Source organism: Heterodontus francisci, chromosome 7 (assembly GCF_036365525.1).
Source record: "Heterodontus francisci isolate sHetFra1 chromosome 7, sHetFra1.hap1, whole genome shotgun sequence".
Lineage (NCBI taxonomy): Eukaryota > Metazoa > Chordata > Chondrichthyes > Heterodontiformes > Heterodontidae > Heterodontus > Heterodontus francisci.
Window position 1 is genome coordinate 117,044,111 of NC_090377.1, and position 19,496 is coordinate 117,063,606.

Consider the following 19,496-nt stretch of genomic DNA (forward strand, 5'->3'; position numbering starts at 1 on the left):
CAATGATCATCTTCAACAAGAGAGAATTTAACCATCTCCCCTTGACATTACCATTGCTGAATCCCCCACCATCAACATCCTAGGGGTTACCATTGACCAGAAACTTAACTGGATGAGCCATATAAATACTATGGCTACAGGAGGAGGTCAGAGGCTGGGAATTCTGCAGCTAGTAACTCACCTCCTGACTCCTCAAAGCCACTCCACCATCTAAAAGTCACAAGTCAGGAGTGTGATGGAATACACTCCACTTGCCTGGATGGGTGCAGCTCCAACAACACTCAAGAAGCTCAACACCATCCAGGACAAAACAGCCCACTTGATTGGCACTCCATCCACAAATATTCATTCCCTCCACCACAGTGGCAGCAGTGTGTACCATATACAAGATGCACTGCAGCAACTCACCAAGACTACTTCAACAGCATCTTCCAAATACGCGACCTCTACCACCTAGAAGGACAAGGCCAGCAAATGCATGGGAACTCCACCACTTGCAAGTTCCCCTCCAAGTCACACACCATCCTGACTTGGAACTTTATCACTGTTCCTTCACTGTCACTGGGTCAAAATCCTGGAACTCATTCCCTAACAGCACTGTGGGTGTTCCTGTACCAAATGGACTGCAGCAGTTCAAGAAGGCAGCTCACCACCACCTTCTCAATGGCAATTAGGAATGGGCAACAAATCCTGGCCTCGCCAGTGATGCTCACATCCCATGAAAGAATAAAAAAAATTACCTGTAATAGTGTGCATGTGAAACAGTCACTGTTCATCAGTAACTGTCAGTGTACACATGAAACTGTGTACATAAGTAACAGTCAGTGTACATATTAAACCTCAGAGTACATCAGTAACATTCGGCATATATCTGTAATAGTGTTTCAATAACACCCTACAACTGCAACAGTTACTGCACATCTCAGTAATAATCCGTGCACAGTGCACATTGTAACACTGTCCATCCGGAATTACATTTGTAGAGCCATAGAACCAGAGAAAAAGTACAGCACAGAAGGAGGCCATTCAGCCCATTGTGTCTGCACCTGCCAAATAAACTATCCACCCAAACGAATCCCACTTTCAAGCACCTGGTCCATAGCCCTGCAGGTTACAGCACCTCAGGTACCTTTTAAAAGAACTGAGGGTTTCTGCCTCTACCACCATTCCCGGCAGTGGATTCTAGACACCGACCACCCTCTGGGTGAAACAGTTTCTCCTCATGTCCCCTCTAATCCTTCTACCAATCACCTTAAATCTGTGTCCCCTGGGAACTGACCTCCCCGCCAGGGGAAACAGGTCCTTCCTGTCCTTTCTCTACCTAGGCCCCTCATAATTTTGTACACCTCAATCAAGTCACCCCTCAGCTTCCTCAGTTCCAGGGAAAACATCCCGAGCCTATCCAATCTTTCCTCATAGCTGCAACCTTCAAGCCCTGGCAACATTCTTGTAAATCTCCTCTGTACTCTCTCCACAGCAATTATGTCCTTTCTGTAATGTGGTGACCAGAACTGTATGCAATACTCCAGCTGTGGCCTAACCAGCATTTTATACAGTTCCAGCATTACATCCCTGCTTTTGTGTTCTATACCTTGACCAATAAAGGAAAGCATTCCATATGCCTTCTTCACCACTCTATCTATCCATCCTGCCACGTTCAGGGACCTGTGGACATGCACTCCAAGGTCTCTCACTTCTTCTACCCCTCTCAATATCCTCCCATTTATTGTATATTCCCTCACTATATTTGCCCTCCCAAATGCATTACCTCACACTTTTCTGCCTGGAATCCATTTGCCACTTTTCCGCCCACTCAACCAAACCATTGATATCATTCTGGAGTCCACGGCTATCCTCCTCACTATTAACTACACGGCCAATTTTTGTGACATCAGCAAATTTCCCAATCATGCTTCCCACATTTAAGTCCAAATCATTAATATATACCACAAACAGCAAGGGACCCAACACTGAGCCCTGTGGAACGCCACTGAAAACTGCTTTCCATTCACAAAAACATCCATTAACACTACCCTTTGTTTCCTGTCCCTGATCCAACCTGCCACATTCCCCTGTATCCCATGGGCTTTCATTTTACTGACCAGTCTGCCATGCCTTATGAAAATCCATGTAGACCACATCCACTGCACTACCCTCTTCAATCCTTCTTGTCAGTTCCTCAAAAAACTCAATCAAGTTAGTAAGACATGAACTTCCCCTAACAAATTCATGCTGACTATCCCTGATTAATCTGTGCCTTTCTAAGTGACAGTTTATCCTGTCCCTCAGAATTAATTCTAACAATTTACCCACCACCGAGGTCAGACTGACCAGTCTATAATTATTTGGCCTAGCCCTTTTTAAACAATGGTACAATGTTTGCAGACCTCCAATCCTCTGGTACCTCGCCTGTATCTAGTGAGGATTTGAAGATGATCCTCAGCGCATCCATTATTTCCTCCCTGGCTTCCTTTAACAACCTGGGATGCAAGTAATAATCAGCGTGCAATAATAAGAGTGAAAATACACTTCTAACACTTGGTGTGAATCAGTATCAGCGTAATCTTTAATAGTGCACATCAGTGTGACACTTAGTGTAAATCAGTAATAACTTGTTTATTTCTGTAGCAGTCAGTGTACATCTGTGACTATCAATTTCGATAACTTCGTGCATCTGTAACGCTCAATATGTGCTATAGTTAAGATACATCTGTAGCGATTCGGATCAGTAAGGCAGTGAACATCTGCAACAGGCCATGCCTATCTTTAACAATCAGTGTGGGCTGAAGGCGTCTGTGAGTATTACTGATGGCTGGTGAACATCTGCAACAGTCATCGAGTGTCTGCAACAGAACACATCTGAAACAGTTTGCATCTGTTAACGGACAATGTGTGTTGTGTAATATCCAGGAGCAGTCCCTACCATTCCGCAATATCAGTAACAGAATCTGTAACACTCAGTGTCGATATTACAGTCATTCCCCGTCTATTGTCAGTGTACTTACAATAACTTGCATATGAACGTTTGGTCCTGCCCTTCAACTTTTTTTTAAAATCTCCATCCTTTGAATATAGCAGAAATCGAGTGTTCATTTGAGCCATCATTCGTGTAGATATTAAATGTTGGGCGGTAGTTCAGGCGTGATACACTTCGCATCGGATACCAAAGCATCAACTAGCAGTTAACTAGGGTGTTCATGCTTCAGGTCTATGAGGGACTGTTGTCCTGTAACTCCACATAATGTGTCCGTCAGCCCAACTAATAAACCCTGCTCGGTACAAGGGCTGTTTCCGAAATAGATGATTCTATTTATCTCACCTCTTCGTCTGGGTAACTTCATCAGCTGCGATATTGCAGATCTTTGACTGTGTTGAAATAAATTCTTGCAATATCGATCCTGGATGCAAAGCGCTTTGTTACCTCCGAATTGATCATTACAAACACTTTATGGTTTAACAGACGCGAGTTGCCATTTTACCCACAGTCTGTGCATTATCTTACTGCCACCCAAATCTCTGAAGTGGCGACGGGACGGTGCGGTTCTGTGTCGGGGTTCAGTGACTGGGCTTGGGAGCGAACCCTAAATTGGTACTTGATCGCTATACTACCAGGACTATAAACAGTGCGCAGTTTTTTTGTACTTCAAAATCTTAAGGAGTTGTAAAGTTAGCTTGTCAAGGGATTGCATTGTTTCGCACAGGTTCTAGGTCCCTCTCGCATAAGTCTCTCCATTTAGAAAGATAGGCTTTAGTTTTATGATCGCTCAATGGTCCTGCAGTCATTTCAAGACACGAATCAACATGGAGAACAGATCTCCATTATTATCTATCTAATAGGTTTTTATTAGGTTCTATCTAGCTTCATTTTAAGAGTGAAAATCACCCGCACATATATTAAAACTCCCTTGCAACGCACCCGGCTGATGCCAAGTCACAGTTAGACATCTTCTATTAACCCCTGACCACACTACGTGGGCACTTTCAAGGAAATATAGTGTTATTTTACTGAAAGGATATAGTGCGCAGTCTGATATACTATTATTAGGATCGTTTTACACTTCAGAAAAGTTGTAATTCAAGAAAATAAATCATTCTTCCGTGTGCCCACTGAATGTAATATTAACATCTGGGGCACCTGCATTTTCCTTCACAAAGGTTAATTTCTGTCACCAATTTCTTGTCCTATTTAAGTGTATTTTACTGCGACTTTTAAAAAAAAAGGCCGGCATTAGGAAACGTATCTGTGAATTACTAAGGGAAGGTTGAGAGGGGAGACAGACGTGTGGTTATAGCTAATTGAAGAAGGAATATTCTTCCTGAAGTTAGTTTCCGCTCCCCGTGCCTTTTGACAATTTGGGAAATGCAGGGTCAACTTTCCTGTTGGGGGGAGGGGGTGAGCCAGAAAGGGAAGAGGTACTGCATTGTACTGCCAGTCATATGTCAAGTGTTATTAAACCTTCGAAAAGCATTACAAATAACTTGACATGCCCGGTAAAGGCAAATACCTTCCAAATATTATATGTCTCTCAGTCAATTCTTATGTAAATATGCGAATAGTCGCTTTCCTTTGAACATTTGTTTGTTTATTCCCAGGGTTGAGTTCCATCCTGACATTAAGCATTGTCATGGGCGGTTTAACTATATCCCATTTCTTCCCTTTATACACTTTATATCTTTTTCCCTCTTAGTTAAGACTGTGCAAATTGGTTAACGCCATTAAAACCCACTGTCCTGTATCCTTTCCCACACAAAAGGGGTATTTTCAAATATCGAAGAGAGTTTGAAAATTCACGGTTCTAACCATTGCAAGAACTGAACCCGGCTTCGCAAGATCGGAGCTTCCGATGATTTGGCCTTGAGTTTGTTCTTGCTCCTCCTTGCTGGCCAAACGGGCGCAGATGAATGTTGTTCAATCATGTTCAATCTTTAATAATTGTCCCCCTCCCCTCCAAGTCCCATTTAATGAGCTAATTGTGATATAAAGGACGATTAATAAACCTTTTAAACTGGCCGGTGACTCTGTGATCGGACGCTGTCTCCTCTCATAGCGAAAACAGATTATTAAATATTTTCAGGGGAAGGGAGTAGAATCTGTTAAAAGCGCAAACAGAATAGGTTTCGAATTGACTTGTATATTAATCTTATATTATATATTAATCCACATTCTCTTCCCCCCCCCCCATCAAAATAGTTCAGTCGCCGTGTGCATTCTCAAGTGTTGTCATTTTTAATAGTTTTCTGACTTTAACAAATAACGACCCCCCCCCCCCCCCCCACACACACACACTGATTTATTGGATGTAAACGAGCAAGTTATACAAGAGGGAGGGGATAATATTCAACTCGGAGCTCCATCCAATTCAGGAAGCATTGCGGGGCCAGGAACTATTAGGACGAGCTATTCTTTAGCCTCCCCATCAAAATTAATCATTTGGACTTAATTTTAAGCGCAGACAAGTTGCTGTTAATTTAGTGCAGCGTGTATGAGATGTAATGAAAAGCGAGGTGCTAGCCATCTCTCTTGGGGCCCATTAATCACTGGGCTGCGACGTTCGAGCTTGATTACAATTTGCGAAAAAATTCATTAAAAGCCACGGCGATTGACAATTTTTATCTCTCCCTGGGATCTGACTCATTAGGCAGCCAAATTAAAGCGCTGATGATGGCGATGGTGACAGCGATCAAATGCCCCGTTGTTTATCTTGTACTCGCTACATCCTGACGTGTATCGTTTATTCTGGGTCAGGGTCAGCATCAATACAACACTGTCACCCTCGCTATTAACATTGTGGAGTGTGTGGGGTGGAAAGCAGAGGCGACTTCGGGTTTTTTTTTCCCCCTGGTGGGCGGAAAATAGATGATATGTGGCCGGGGTAAATTATCTGTCATCAATCGTTTTGACCTTCTGTATCGTTTGATTTAGCCACGGGGGCATCAGGAACTCCAGCGGGTGCTTGGCAAATGATCGCTGGGGTTTTCTTGTGTGTGTCTATTTTGCCAATTTGTACAAAACGTTTTATCTCCGGAAAAGCAATCCAGGTTAAAAATCACCCCTGCAAAGGAATATTTTAAAACAGCTCGCCCAATAAATGCTTGGACACCGCGTTCCTCTCGCTCGCTACCCGCCTCGTGAACTGGATTCTCTACAAGGTGCAACCCTTAAACTGCTTTGCAAATCACCCCTTGTTTTGTTTGCATAATGTGGCCTCGTCTGCAGAATTAGCTCGGCCGCCTCGCATTTTGAACTCCCACATTAATTCTTTTAACCAAATCGCCGGCAGGTTGAACTCTGTCATAGTTCAGGCAGTTTATTTTATTTTTGCTTGTTGCATGTGGTGGTGTAAAATCTCAAATAGTTTTACACATTAAAACGGTTGCATTAAAAAAAATGAAAGGAATATTACAAATATCCCTTTATTTATTGGTGATTTTTAAAAATGTTATAAAAAAGGTGTTCACTTGATTAATTGCTCCCCTGTTTTATTTTGGGGATTAAATCGATTCCCATGACAGACAGAATTGCGCCAATAATATATCCCTAGGCCTTTTAAATAGATTGATTAGCTCTCAGTTTATTTAATCTCACCCAGCAACCCTAAGATGTTATATTCGTGATTTGAGTTCTCACTTAGCTGAAAGAAAAAAAACAGTATTATTTTACAAAGTTAAGCGAACTAATGGCCATAGATAATCGAGCTAATTTAGGACCGTGTCAGATCAATTTGATAGTTTTCCTATTTACCATCAGTGATTCCTGTGAAACTTTCTCATGCTCACAAATAACAAAAGTCGTTATTCGTGAGTCGGGGGCGTTTTCTCCTGTTCCCTCTGTTTAACTGCAGGGGTTCAAATCAAACCAACATCCCATAATAACGCCCAAGAAAAATCATTTAGCTTTGTTTATGCCCATCTCCGCCCCCACCCAAAAAAGTACCCTCAATCTTTAGCTGTAAACCTTGACAGGAAATGCAAACGCTATTATTTAAGGAACTGCCGCTCGGGTTTATTCACAAGTCATTCTTTTCCGTGTGTTTTTTTTTTGGGAGAATTTTCATCATTTATAAGAAATGTGCTACATTTTTTTTCCAAAAAAAAAAGAAAATGTAAAATAAATTAACACCATTCGTTTTATATATATATATATATATATAGAGCCATACTTCCCTTTTCGTCTCGTTTAGAACAGGAACCGCAATTTGAAAAGCAAATTACGCCAGGAAAAAATATATATATTAAAAAAAGGATCTATCGCAATGGCTGGAGGTGCATTAAAAAAAGATATTAAATAGCAATACTTTACTGAATTTACCTTTTGGAATGTGATGGAACAATGCAAAGTGGTCAAACACCGATGTAAGATGAGCTAAATGTGAGGGTTAGTATCGCGGTTCCTTTGCTCTCTAGGAATGTAGAAGTTCGTGCAATTCTCACTGTACAAGTTTTGGTCCACAAAACAGTCAAAATACTGGATATAGCTGATGCATTTTCTCAGTACTTATATACAAACAAAGTATAATTATTTATTTATAATAAATAGGGGGTCTGTCCATTGGCAAGTCTTCGATTTTCACTCAAAAAAAGATTGTTGTCCTTTTTGTGTTATGTGTGTATGTGTTTTTTAAGCTTGTAACGTGTTTGAAAGTTTTCTTTAAATTGTTTTTTTTTAAGGTCTCGGTTGCTCCAATTGCTGGTGCTGACTTCTGATCGCAAATCTACTGACGTGGACTGGGATGGGCACCACAATCTTGGGATTCCTGGATGGTTCTCCAGATTTGGAATTTGTGTTGCCCGCTTTCACGCGTTTCCACTTAGCCCTCCTGTTCTGGAACCAGATTTTGACTTGCACTTCGCTCAGTTTGAGGGAGTGAGCGATCTGGGATCTCTCGGTCAGAGACAGGTATTTCTTACAGTGGAATTCTTTCTCCAGTTCCAGCAGTTGCTCGCTGGTAAAGGCCGTCCTCCTCCTCCGGTTCTTGCCCGTCGCTGTATTCGTTGGGTTGCTGTTGTGGCTGTTTTCCTCCAGCCCTGGGCCGGATTCCTCTCCCTTGTGAACTGCCTGCGCTGTGATATTCTCATCGGAGCTGTAGTCGAGATCACTGTCCATTGAAAAACTCTCATCTTTACTTTTGGGATCATCGTCCACTTTCAGATCTTCTTTCGCCTGTCCCCTGTTTGAGGTGACAGCACCTAGACATGAGGAGGGAGGAGGAGGAAGGGGGGGGGGGGGGGGAAATATAACAGAATTTTAAATCCCAAACTAATCAATAATACACACGCCTAATTAGATTACTACTAATTATTTAAAAAATAATTTTTCTGAAGTTCAGAACATTCTGTTTTGTTATTCATCACTTTCACTTATCCGTTCGCTGAATTTAAAAGAGCTATTTATGATTAATTTTTTTAATTTATTGGAATTAAAGACACGCTGATAAAATGGTTCCAAAATAATGGCATGAATTTTCAGTGTGGGGGCAATTGACACACACAATCCCGTATTAGCAATTCATGTGTTAATAGAGTTGCTCTGATCAGTAGTGGGGTTAGATCTGCAAAGGCTATTGTCCCCTTATTTCCATTTGTTTTCTCAAATAGCTGGAAGACAGTTTGTGTGCTGCTGTCTTTCTTTTTAGCAGTTGCATTGCAGCGGCTTCCGATTGTAGTTGCCCGAACGCAGCGTGTGAGCGGCGCATAACAATTTGGAACTTTTTCAAAGATTTCATGGTGAATATCGGGAACTTGAGGGAACTGCCGACTTGTTTTGTAATGCGGCCAATTGAAGTTTACAGCAAGAAACTGAACAGCCGAATACACCGAATTCGCCTTTGATGTCGTTATTATTAATAAAGATCTACCGTTAACAAATCGGTGCAGTTAAACATTGTTTCATTGAGCAATGGATGTTTTTTTTTGAAGAACAATTCACTTACCGATGACTGCGTGGACCGATTCAGACACTGGGAATGAAATAGCCGAGCTGTCTTTGCACAGGAACGCCTTGGATTCCTCGCCTTCCTGCTGGATGCCGCCTTCAGCCTTGTCGAGGGTGACCAGGGCCTGCATGAACTTCCTGGCCGGCTCCTGGTGCTGGGAAGACGGGAAGCTCCGGCTGCCTTCCCCGGTGCCCGGCAGTGTGGCCATGAGAGTGGTGACGGCCATCCCCTGGCCCAGGCTGGTGCAGAAGCCGTTGGAGAGAGAGCCGGCGAGGTTGCTCACTTGGTGGGGATGCTGGGGAGGTGGGACGGCGTGGAGGCTGTGCTGGAGAGATGGCTGGGGCAGGGCTGGTGGCGGTAGGACCACCGGTCTGTAGGGCATGAACATGGGGTAGCCAGTGTAGACGAAATGGCCAGTGCTGGGCTGGGGACTGGTGCCTATCAGAGAGTCTATGCTAAAGGCGGTGCTGGTTCCCAGTGGTCGCTGCATCACACTCAATGGGCTGAAGTCGGCACACATACAACCCAAAGGATAGACAGACACAGGACGGGTGGATCGAGAGAAGGAAGAGGCTTCAGCAAGCCCCAGGTGCAAGACTGAAAAAGTCAGTTCCCCGATGGTGTGAGGCTGCGATTTCCCTTGGATATCATCGCTCTCCGGATCCGGGGGCTCCTTCAAGTGCCGAGTGTGAATAGGCTCTAGTGGGGTGTTTCGCAGCCAGGGTCACATCCAGCAGCTTCAAATTACGCTCGCCTTTCTCTCATTCACATTTTCTTCAAACTTGCAACCTACCCTCAGTCACGTGGCCCTGCTTTCTCCCCGTTGATTGGTTGGGTTGGATGGGGGGTCCTGAGAGCTCTCTCCTTTGCTCCACCCACTCCAGCAACCTCCCCATATCATGTACTCTTGGATTTATTGTGATTATTCCCCGAATTCTCTGCCCTCTTTTCACACACTTTTATGTCCCTATATCATTAACCATTGATTCAGTCAGGAAATGCAAACAGTTCTCTTCATTATCACTGTTGGAAACTTTGATTGTTAAGAGTGGGCAAAGTGCTTTTTTTATATACAGTATGAGAATCACACAGCACAGAACGAGGCCATTTGGCCCATCCTGCCCGTGCCAGCTCTCTGAACAAGCTAACCAATTAGCCAACCAGTCCTGATGAAAGGCCACAGACCTGAAACGTTAACTCTGCTTCTCTCTCCACTGATGCTGCCTGACCTGCTGAGTGCTTCCAGCATTTTCTGTTTTTATTTTAGATTTCCAGCATCTGTAGTATTTTGCTTTTATTTAAGCTAACCAATTAGCCTCACGGTTTCCCCTGCAGCTCTGCCAATATTTTCTTTTCAAGCACATATATTGTCAATAATATCATGGTTCCCTGTGCTAATTTATTATGGGATGTTACACTGTTCCCAGCAGTTGAGCGGAATGGTCTAAAGGTGAATTTACCCTTCTCTGCCTGGTTTATCCTTACTGCTAAAATAAAAGGGACGGGAAGACTTAAACACTATTTTTAGAGCAAACTTTTAACAGTCGTTAACAAGTGCCTTGGTGGCATCGCGTCACCCTTTGTATCAAAATATAGACAGGTTACTGGCAAGTATTAAAGTCGAAGGGCATTTCGGGACTTGTAGTTCGAGCGCACATGCGCACCAGCCTTTGTAGCGTCCAATAAACTACAACTCCCGACATGCCCCGGGAGGGAGACGCATGCGGCCCCAGTTACTTTGCTTGGCAGGGGCGAGGATTGGAGGCAATCAGAGTCACTTATTGATCCGGTCTGGCACAGAGAGGGCCCTTTCTATAGAAATGCAATTGTTGCAGCAACAATAACAACAACAACAAAACTGACATCTAAATATATTTTATTTATTAAGTATTTCTTTATGCATTAAATGTGCACCACAGAAGGAAAAAGCAAGCTCAGAAATTGGTTTTAAAGCAGCCGAGGCTTGCAGCTAAGCTTTGAGTTAAATGGACAATAACCGTAAATCGCTGCTAATGGGCAGCATCGATCGAACAGTCCTTGGAGCTAAATCTATGTGTTGAATCGCTTCTAATCCTTTGGACATTGGCTCTATCACTCCATTACCTCCTGACCCAGGGCATGTGAGGGCTGTGGGTGCCAAGCCGTTGTATTTAACTTGTCCTGGGTACATTTCAATAATTAAAGCTCTCACATTCTGTCAGCTCAGCAGCAGCCCAGAGGGACGCCCTTCATCTAGCCCCCGAGAATCTGCAGTGAAGAAGCACAGAGATGATGAGCTGCTAAAATGGGGGTTGTGCATTTATCACGGGTTAGCTCCCAGTTCTGATGGTGTAAGGGAAAGTGTCTTGTCTTATTATTGTGGTTATTGACTGGCTGGGTGTCGTGAGCATTACAGTATTATCATAGTGCTGCTGGCAACCCGTTTGGGAAAAATGTGCTGGGATGATTTTATTTAGAGGAAAGGCAAGCAATTGCCATTCAGCCAGAGCTGGGAGAGAAGAATCGCCTCAGTGTCCGGGATATTGAGATTACAAAGAGCTTGTTGTGTTAAGTTTTGGGCTTCAGACACACTAATTTGCGGGACGCGGACCACTGAAGGACTGAGTTAAACTTTTATTCATTGCATTTTTAACTGAAAGATAGAATAGGCTCCATGTGGTTCTAAGTCAGCCCCTGGCTAGCTTTGAAATCAGTGCCCAGCAATTATGTAAACGAGTTATTCACTAACATGATGGCATTAAATCGATAGGGACTGCTCTTTTCTCTACGAATCTCTCGTGAGGCTCCCAAAGCAAATCCAACACCATGTATTTCTCCTGGATTGAAAAGCCAAAAGAAAAAAAAAACACTCCCACAGAAATTGTAAAATGAACGAAAGAGAGTTTACAGGGTTTAATTCCGAATGAACATGCTTAAACGAGAGAAAAGCGTGACTCCAAGAAAGTGAGGGGAAGAATGATAGAGAGGAGGACCGAGCTCCTGTGAGAAAAAAAAATCTGTGGGAGCAGAGAAGAAACGAGAGTGTGAGAGATAGAGAGAATAATTGTGTTAGAGAGAGAAAATGACCTTTTTAAAAAAGTGAATAGTGTAATAGGGACGGAGAAGGAAGGAGGGTGAGTCAGAATAGAGAATAACAAAGGATAGAGTAGAAAGGTGAATGAAAATAGAGAATCAAAAGGGACAAAGAAGGTAGGAGATTCAGTGAGAATCGATAATAAAAAGGATAGAAACAAGGAGGGAGAGTGAGAATAGAGAATACAGAGAGATAAAAGTGAGGAAATTAAGTTTAGCAAAATAGACACAGGGAAGGAAGGAGTCTGTGACAGAGAACGGAAGAAACAGCATTCAAAAGAGAGTGGACTGGTGTGAAAGAGTGAAAGTTAACTCTGTTGCTGCAGCATTCTGAGAAACTCCAGTCTGCTGTTTTAGGGTTCAAGCCATTATAAGGAGTTGCGGCCATCAAACCTTCTCCGAGTGAAATTCCATATTATTCTTACACTCCCAGAAATGCTGGACGTCATAAAGAAATTTCAAAAAATTCCACCCGCTCCATCACTGGACTATTGCTTCCAAACTTGCAGTTTAAGAGATCGCACAGAGCTAGGAGTCCTTTGAACTGTGAATAAACATTGACAGCGATTTAATGACTGAACTGAAATGTCAGACTTAATCTAAAATCTGAGCAAGTCACTTTGAAGAGACATGACACTAGCAGGACGTTTGCAAATAGTAGATTTTTCCAGAAATATGGAGTATTTATTCCAAGGAAGCGGCGATCGTTTAATAACGAAACAAACTTTAAAAGATAAACACAAAACTCAACTTTTTTGACTCCTATCTATTGGGATTTCCCCCACCCCCTCCTCCCCCCCAATGCAATGCCTGGTTTCTGGTGATCTAGCGGGTGTGATTCTGGTGCAGGTTCCTAATGACAGGGGTGGAGTCACTCGGTAATTCAGATCACGGAGTGATCAGTCAGAATGGCGAGAGAGAACCTGTCAATGTGTGCGATTCAGGGAGTTGACAGTATTCTTATGGCGTCTCATTATTTTGTCACTCACCATTCTTGGAAGTGCTGTTTTGGGACAAATAAATCGCCGACCCAGTTTTCTGTCCCCGTTCCAGGACGCTGGGGATTATTTCATCCACAATCTCAGCGCTTTGATTAGTTCCCCACCTAGGCTCTGGATGAATTTGTATTTTGAGTCTTATTTTGACTTGAGATCACCGCATCTCCGGCTCTAGCGCACAAGGGTGAAGTTTGAACACTGAAGTTTGCTCCTTCAAGGGTGAAGTTTGAACACTGAAGTTTGCTCCTTTTTTGAATGACTGTTCTGAACGATGCCCTCATATTATTCTGAATGAATGGGTGTAACGCTACATCTTCATGAACACTATCGGCCCCCTTTGCACTAAAACCTGTCCAAGTGTCCTTCCTTTCTTAACGGATAAAAGAAACCCAATTCATGGGATCTCACAGCAGGAGGCTATTCGGCCCATCGTGCCTGTGCCGGCTCTTTGGAAGAGCTATCCAGTTAGTCCCACTCCCCCGCTCTTACCCCACAGCCCCTGCTCATAGTGCTTTTCAAGTATATACCACACTCCCCTTTGAAAGTTACGACTGAATCTGCTTCCACCACCCTTTCAGGAAGTGCATTCCAGATTACAACAACTCGCTGCCTTAAAAGAATTCTCTTCTTCCTCTTTTGGTTCTTTTGGCAATGGCTTGAATGAATAGCTCCGATTCCCTCCGTCTAGTGTATTGTGTTTTTAACTAAAATATTTGTCACAATAGCAAACTGGAAATGAGCTAACCGATTGTCAGTGACACTAGTTGGTGAATGTCGATGGAAAGTTGCGGATGGTGGGGAATTGCGGATTAATAGTTAGATGTCCTTTGACCCAAACTCTTAATAATCGGTGCAAAATCACAATTGCAGTTTGGCATGTGGAGAGCTGGGAACATTTCGGGAGGTGGTGAGGAGGGGTGAGGAGGGCCGGGGCTACGCTTAAAAGTGCGAGATAGTTTAAAAAAAATCAAAACAAGAGTTTGTCCCAGTGGGAACTGAATGAACCTCAGTGAGATCAAACAGAGCACTGATCTCCGCCCCCAAAGTCGGTTTGAATCTCCCCCCTCTCTCCTTATCTATATATCTATATCATTCTCTCGGGGAAATCCCAACCCTCCAAAGGTCACAGATGTAAAAGTTGTGTCGTTTTCTTGATATTATAGTTTTAAGTTTCGTTTTGTGAAGTGAAATCATGTAAGGACAAATTCTGTATGTGTCATCCAAGTTCATTTCCAAACTAACCCAGGTTTCAGGTCGGTGCCAAAACTCGCCAATCGAACTAATCAGTGGCGTCTGCCGACTGGGAGGAGGGAGTGTCGTTAAATCGATTATTGCAAATCAGACTCTGATTTGACTGAGAAATTGGTGTAATTACATAACTAGCAAACCATTAAATAAGGAGAACAGAGAGAAAGAGAGAGTGCGTGTGAGAGAATGTCTTTGTCGACTATTTCGAAAGGACAGGCCAACTTTGAATGAAATAAAGCAGGTGAAACAGAGACAGAAGCAATGACTGTAAAAACTGAGATTATCAGGGAAACGGGACAAACTCTGTTTATCGCCTAATCAGCCGGCAACCCGCCGTTTCATGTGTCCCTGAAAGCCTTTAATCTGGGGTAGAAATTGTGGGTTTACCTTTATCTATTTTCTATTCTTCATTGTTTCGAAAGATCAGAGATATGCTAATGGTACGAACAGCTGTAAAAAGGACAATTACCAGGTTAAAGGGCGAGGATCCGGAGATGGTGTCGGGTTAGAAATACACCCCTCCCCCCAAAAAAAACTGTTTATGATGCAATTAAGAAAATGATTTGTTACACACCAGTTGAAACACACTTTATCCTTTAAATAGCGCTGCAGTAAAACTGACGTCTGGGTTAAGGGCAATCGGTGTTGACCCACAGGTCTGATCTTTTATTGATGTCCATTAGGCAGAGTCTATCCTCTTAAAAACATAACCCATCACAGTGTTTGTGGGGTTAAATTTAATGTAAAATGATTCTCGTTTAAGAATGTGGAGCAGCGTTTAAAAACATCTAAAGACAGGGGTCCGTTCACAAAGAGATGCTTTCAAAATCACAACTTCGATAGAGCGATTGTGTTATTCCGGTTTAGCGTTTAGTAGGCAGACCAGATACTGCCAGACCTGCTAAATATTTCCAGCACTTTGTGTTTTTGTTTCAGATTGCCAGCATCCGCAGTATTTTGCTATTATTTTAGGGGTTTAGGGAGTGTTGAACCTGGGGGCAGGTTTCTCGTTTTAATGTATTCTATGGCCACACTCACCTTTTACAAATCCTTTAGGAACGCAATGGGAATAACTAACACGGTTGCTCACACTTGCATTACAAAAAGAACCGGGTTTGTTAGTTTTCAAAACAATCCTGCATTATATTTGTAAAACTCCTGGCGAAAGCCGTGTGACTACAGCAGAATTGCCAGGGACTGTGTGGCCACTGTGAATTCAACACATTTTAAACATTATTCTACATCAAGTGGATTCCATCCCCGGGCCCTCTGCATTCAAAGAATCGCTCATTATTTAATTTTTTAAAGTCTAACACGATCCCGCGAAAACACTCCCTGCATTTAGGACTGAAGAGGAGAATGAAACGAGGAATAAAATCCACGTTCATCGATCGAAGCCCCTCAGAAAATTTAAAACGAAAGTAACTTTGAAAGGTTCGCATCTTCCTCTGATTGTCGATTCTACCCCAGAATGGAGAAAATTCTCACCGCTCATTGCTGTTCTGTTGGTATTGCGGTTTGTGCATTATCAACATGCACATTTATTTCACCCTATGTTAAAGTTTTTTCATTGAAATCGGTTTTGTGAATACGGGCAGTGTTATTGGTAAAGCCACATCGATGGATATTGTCAAATGAAGTTACCAACAGCCCCAAAGTCAAGCCCTGCCCCGCTTAAAGTGACATTAATACATAAATTACAGACTTGTCCCGTCTCCCACTCTTCACCTGACACGTCTTGATCATTCTGGGAAATTGAGTTCCGTTTTCACATCGCGACCTTTTCGGTGCCGGCCGTGTTTTGCAAACCGGATGAACCCTCCTTAATTCTGTAACCTCCCCCCCACCCCCCCAAAGTCTCCTGTTACTTCTAGGGAGAGACCTGGTATAAGGATTACAATGTAGGGGCACACAGAGCGGCGCATTTATTTGCACCGCTGCCTGGGCCGGGATCGAAAGGCACTAAGGCCTCCAGCCCAAACCTTTAAAGTGTTAATATCCACACTTAAAAAAAACACTTGGCTTCCAGACTCTGTCCAAGAGTCCGATTTATAATCAACTCGTGTTTCCTACTAGTCACAGCTGTTCCTGGGTCACCCTTCAAAATGAAATCATTTCTAATCGACTGTCTATTTTTTTTAAATGTCTTCGCTCGACAGAAACCGTGTTCTTCTTTTCTGTCATTTTTTTGGTTGAGTTTGGACAGAGCGTCACCGCCAGGATTACATATATTATTATATAGTTTCTGTGACACTGTTAAGCGTGAGGAACCAAAGAAGTGTGACAATTGGACATGTGCACCGGTTATAAAAACAAGCCTCGATATTAAAGCTAGGGGAAGGGGTGTGAAATTAAGCCTTTTGGGGGAACAGGTTATAGCAGGAAAGGTCGAAAATTTAAACGGGTTGATGCGCTTTTAACCGGCTAGTGTCGCAGGTGGGGGTACGATTTACAGAGGGGTTCTCTGCTTGTGGTGTTGGGAATAACCCGGGTCCCAACCGGCCAACGAGTAAAACGCATCGAATGTGAGGGGATCTAGTTAACCTTCTCATGAACTGGAGATATAATACATAACAGATTCCCGGCCTTTATTATAACTTTTTAAATGTTATAATTTCATCAACTGTCTCCCCTTTTACTGTCTGTGCAAGTTGGGTTCATTGTTTCCCTGTCAGCTCTCCTCGTCAGAAAAGTCGAATTCATTCTTCGAACCAGTCCCTCCACCTCCCCCCACTCCAAAAATAAAATTGCCCCGTCAGATACTGAGTTGATAACACACGTGGAGTGTTTTAACATCACTGCGACCTCCACTCTCTAGATGTTCCATTCATGTCACATGTGGAATTAATTCAAGTTTTAAGCTGTGCTAAGTGCAAACTCCCAGGTTAAGCATTACCTTTTTAAAAAGCTGTGCTACAATCAGGCTGAGACATTTTCAATGCAGTGTTATTCAATTACATATGACGGATTGAAACACATAGACTCGATATATTACCATGAAATGAGTCATGGGTCATTTAAAAAGTGAATTTAATCGCACAGTCATTAGACAAATAGTATACCAGACACTTTTGAAATTGTAAATCATTACCCCAAACGCATCAATATAGGAACTGGAGTCTTAATGATTTATGATAACATTAGAAAATGTTCAAGGAGAATATGCCTTTTTTCTCATCAAAAATTCTCTCTCAAAATATTTGCAATTTGCTGCATTCCGTGTAATACGACGAATTCATATTACTGCTAATGCATTTTAAATTGACAAAGTGTTTTGCCTCTTACTTGGCGTGTTAAATATTATTAGAAAGACGAGATGGTGAGGACGAAATAGAATTACATTTTTGATACAAAACTGCCCGTCGATTCGTGTCATTATCTTGCAAATCCCCTTCCCAATTAAAGACATTGTCTTGTTAATGTTTCATTTTTCGAAAGTCTAATTTACCAGGCTCATTTTGGAAAGTTGTCGCAAGTTCTTTGCCAAAAGAGTCTGTTCGAAAGCATTAAGGGCCAAAGTTTATCAGTCATGGAAAAGCAAGTGTGAGGAGGGACAAGGCGGCAATCTTGCTGAACTCACGCGGCTGGGTGGCGGAGGCGGAGGTGGAGATGGGGAGCGGGGGGACATGGAACCGTAAGAGGGGAAATCAGAGAGCTTTGGCAGATTTTAAAACAGAATAAAAGTTGTTTTTCTCAGACCACCCCCTAGCTGAGTTGATTTCCCTATGGCCTTGCCTCCTGTATATCTTGTACAGGTTTGCTACATCTGTACTGAAACAGAATATATACAGATTGGGGATTGAAGCAACAACTTCGAATTCTACCCGTTAGCTTTTCTCTCTCTTGACACATTTACACAGAAATCCCTATTAATGTTTGAATTACACAGAGGTAGCCTCATTTTAGTGAGCTGTGGCTGTGAGAGAGGGAGCAAGGCGTTTCAGAGTCACATCACTCTTTAATTCGGTCAATACCTACAGCTAACACTTTAGCTTGTATCCATCACTTAACAGTGGTATAATCACATCGTATATATATAGTGCAAAATGCATTGCATATCTATATAGGGATGTGCCGTGATATTTTGCCTTGTCAATTGGTTCTTTAAAGATCCAGTGAAACTTGTGTTTATATATGTGTTTACGAGATTTTATAAGTCAATCAATAGGTCTGAATGCATTGTCTAGAGGAGCTCTGACAGGCCATTGCAACACGGAAAGAATGGAGCAAATGTGGATTTTTTTGGACAGCTTGTGAAAAATCTTTAATTTCACCAATGATGTGGTGCATTATCTACATTCACTGTCCTGCCCTCCTTCAGGAGACTCTTTCAAGGGTCATCTGGCAGGCACTGTAAATCCCGTGGCTTCATCGCCCTCTGTAGGGCGGACAGTGCAAGGCAAGGACAGCACGGGAGGAATAGTAGAACTTTGATAATTGCAGGAGCCCGAACAGCTCACTGCACTATGACAAGGTTTTAATCCCTTTGGTTAGGGAGAAAAATGAAATAATCAGCAGAGATAAAAAGAATCCAAAATATATATTTTTAATGTTTATTAATACAAAACGTTGATAAAATGTGATGGTACGTGTGATCACACAATATAAAGTTCTCCACTTCTTTAGATCTATACATTGACTTTTGAAAAAAAGTCCTTCATTTTAGAAAATACACTTGGAAATTAATTTCAATACTGATGTTTTGACAATTCCTAACCAAACGCTACACACATGCACAGACATTACGTGCATTTAATCCCACACATGTCACTACATCACTGTGTGATTTGACATGGTGCATTCATGTTTGTTAAACTAGCGCAAATGCTGATTAAAATATTTCTCTCTTTCAACTTGAGCGAGCACATCAAGGCCCCCCATGCCAGCTACAGCAGGAGAGTTAAACACAGAACACAGCTTCCTCTAGATCGGCTTAAAAATATTTTAACCTCACTGCTGCAGCAAAAACATCCACTGCGATTTCTCCATGACTGATTTGCCATCTTAATTGGCCTCTATTGGTGATTACTATATTAATGCTAATGGTACTGTATCTGAGGTTGGGGTTATGTGAAGGAGCTGTGCCAGATATCGTTCACTGGTAGCAGTTTGTTTCTAAACCAGAAGTTTATGGGTTCAATCCCCACTTCTAAGACTGGTTATATGTAATCTAGGCTGATGCTCTATTGCAGGGGATGAAATGGTAAACTGAAGCCTCTCTGCCCTCTCAGGTAGACATAAAAGA

General features: G+C 42.5%; 1 protein-coding gene across 1 annotated transcript; it reads right to left on the reverse strand.

Annotated features, from left to right (window-relative positions):
- Positions 1-7,663: 7,663 nt before the first annotated feature.
- gbx2 (gastrulation brain homeobox 2) lies at positions 7,664-9,453 on the reverse strand. Its single transcript, XM_068035976.1, has 2 exons — positions 8,931-9,453; positions 7,664-8,187 (listed from the first exon to the last, which is right to left on the reverse strand). The coding sequence occupies exons 1-2, from the start codon at positions 9,451-9,453 to the stop codon at positions 7,664-7,666; spliced, it is 1,047 nt and encodes a 348-aa protein (XP_067892077.1).
- Positions 9,454-19,496: the final 10,043 nt, after the last annotated feature.